At 54.2% G+C, this 1,754-nt stretch overlaps 2 protein-coding genes across 2 annotated transcripts in view; one reads left to right on the top strand and one right to left on the bottom strand.

The window, feature by feature from the left end:
• Positions 1–530: 530 nt before the first annotated feature.
• On the bottom strand, positions 531–933 carry LOC104294700 (profilin-3-like). Its single transcript, XM_009894343.1, is given in 2 exon segments — positions 531–855; positions 857–933. Coding segments are annotated over 2 exon segments (402 nt in total).
• Positions 934–1,393: 460 nt separating this feature from the next.
• The window catches only part of MARC1 (mitochondrial amidoxime reducing component 1), an 8,308-nt gene continuing 7,947 nt past the window's right edge, over positions 1,394–1,754 (top strand). The window contains exon 1 of the mRNA XM_009894342.1: positions 1,394–1,443. Within this exon, the coding sequence (XP_009892644.1) occupies positions 1,394–1,443 (50 nt within the window). The remainder of the gene's footprint in view (positions 1,444–1,754) is intronic.

Below are 1,754 nucleotides of genomic sequence, written 5' to 3'. Positions count from 1 at the left end.
GTGCCTCCCACAGTCCAACAGCAGTACAAGGCTCTGCTCATCAACAGTGAATCTCCAGAATAAACTGGGCTTGTTCCAGGGGCAAATTAAAAATACACAGTAAGTCCCGCTTAGGTCTCAAAAACCATGAATGGCATTACGGCATGATTTAAAGACGGATGATGAGCAAGAAGGCAAAGGGATTGATTGCCCTCCCTCCTGCCCTTTCCCAAAGCTAATGTTATCAGAGTCCTTCACCCCAAAATCAGTCAGTATAATAACAGGGAGCAACTTCCCAAGGTGGCCAGGAGACCACTCAAGTGATACCGAGTGTCTTGATGAGGAATGTAGGTATTACTCCCTTCTGCGCCACAGCTGGTCAGGTAGACTGTGAAGTGTCCCAGCACTGCTGCCTGCCCAGCAGTGCCCCCACCTGAAAGAAGCAGGCAAAGACGTGCAACAAAATTAGGTTTATTTCCCTTCTCTGCTACAGCAAAGACCGTGCCCCTGTGCTCGGGCAGAAGATGTCTGTCTCTTTGGCACTATTTGCTTCATGCTTTCATGCCCACAATCATATTGTGCACCTTTTGGTTGAGGGCTCCTCTGTGGACTCCCTTCTTGCCCATGAGGACGATCAGGGACTTGGGGGTCTTGCCCATACAGATGGATCTGCTGTCACTGCCTTTGCTTCTGACATATATCATGTCATTTTCATCCACCAGCAGGTTGTCACGAATCACACCGCACTTCTTGCCAGTTATGGTGATTCCTGTTAGCAGGAATATTGTCTGATCCTGGCCTGTGATCAAGCCCACTTCTTGAGCCGAGAGAGCTGTGAGGAGACCTCCTGGCTTGGTCACCCACACGTGCTTGTTGTGAGAGGCCCATGACAGCCACATCTTCAGTGTTTCTGTCTGCCAGGATGCCATTGAGGTATTACTTCCAGTAATCCATCATGGCTGGGCTGTCCGAATCGCTCAGAAATGCCCAACACTCAGCTTCCCTGTCTTCCGCCTGCTGGGACTTTGGCCTTGGCACACTGATCCTAAAAATGTCAATGTCTGAGTTCGACCTTCAGATCCCTGCAAGCCTGAATAGGGGAGCTGGAGGGAAACCAGCAGCCAAGGCTCTTGCTTTGCCTGTGAGGAGATCTGTGGCGATACTGACGTTTGACACTCCAGCCTGTTCCATGATGTGATAGTTGCCTCACAGCCGGGTGTCCCACAAACTGACTTCCCCCAGCACTGGAACAGGCTGCCCAGAGAGGTGGTGGAGTCTCCCACTCTGGAGACATTCCAAACCCGCCTGAACGCTGTCGTGTGCAACCTGCTGTAGGTGACCCTGCTCTGGCGGGGGGGTTGGACTAGATGATCTCCAGAGGTCCCCTCCAACCCTGACCATTCTGTGCTTCCCCATGACCCCGCTGACGAGAAGGAAACTTTCGCAGGGGCTCTCACGAGTTTGGTAGGGGCAGACAAGCTCTTCCCCACCAGCCACTGGTTTCCCCTCTTTTCACCCAAACGGCTGAACTTCACGTACTCGTGTTCATACTTTCCCTGCCCCGTTGCATTTCGGAAAAGCCCAGATATTAAAAGAAACGCATTTGCCGCCGGCACTGGCAGCGTGCACTCAAAACCACCCCACTCTGCCTTCCACCGCGGCTCTGCTCCCCGCGGAGGCCTCTGCCGGGTGTAGCGCGCAGGTGCCGGGGAAACCCCCGCAGCCAGGCCCGTTAGGCGCCGGGGCCGGAACGCAGCGGGGCGGTCGCCGGCCCT

This window comes from Charadrius vociferus, unplaced genomic scaffold (genome assembly GCF_000708025.1).
Source record: "Charadrius vociferus isolate BGI_N301 unplaced genomic scaffold, ASM70802v2 scaffold261, whole genome shotgun sequence".
Classification (NCBI taxonomy): domain Eukaryota; kingdom Metazoa; phylum Chordata; class Aves; order Charadriiformes; family Charadriidae; genus Charadrius; species Charadrius vociferus.
The sequence above is the reverse complement of the archived record's forward strand: the minus strand, read 5'-3'. Positions and strand labels throughout refer to the sequence as shown.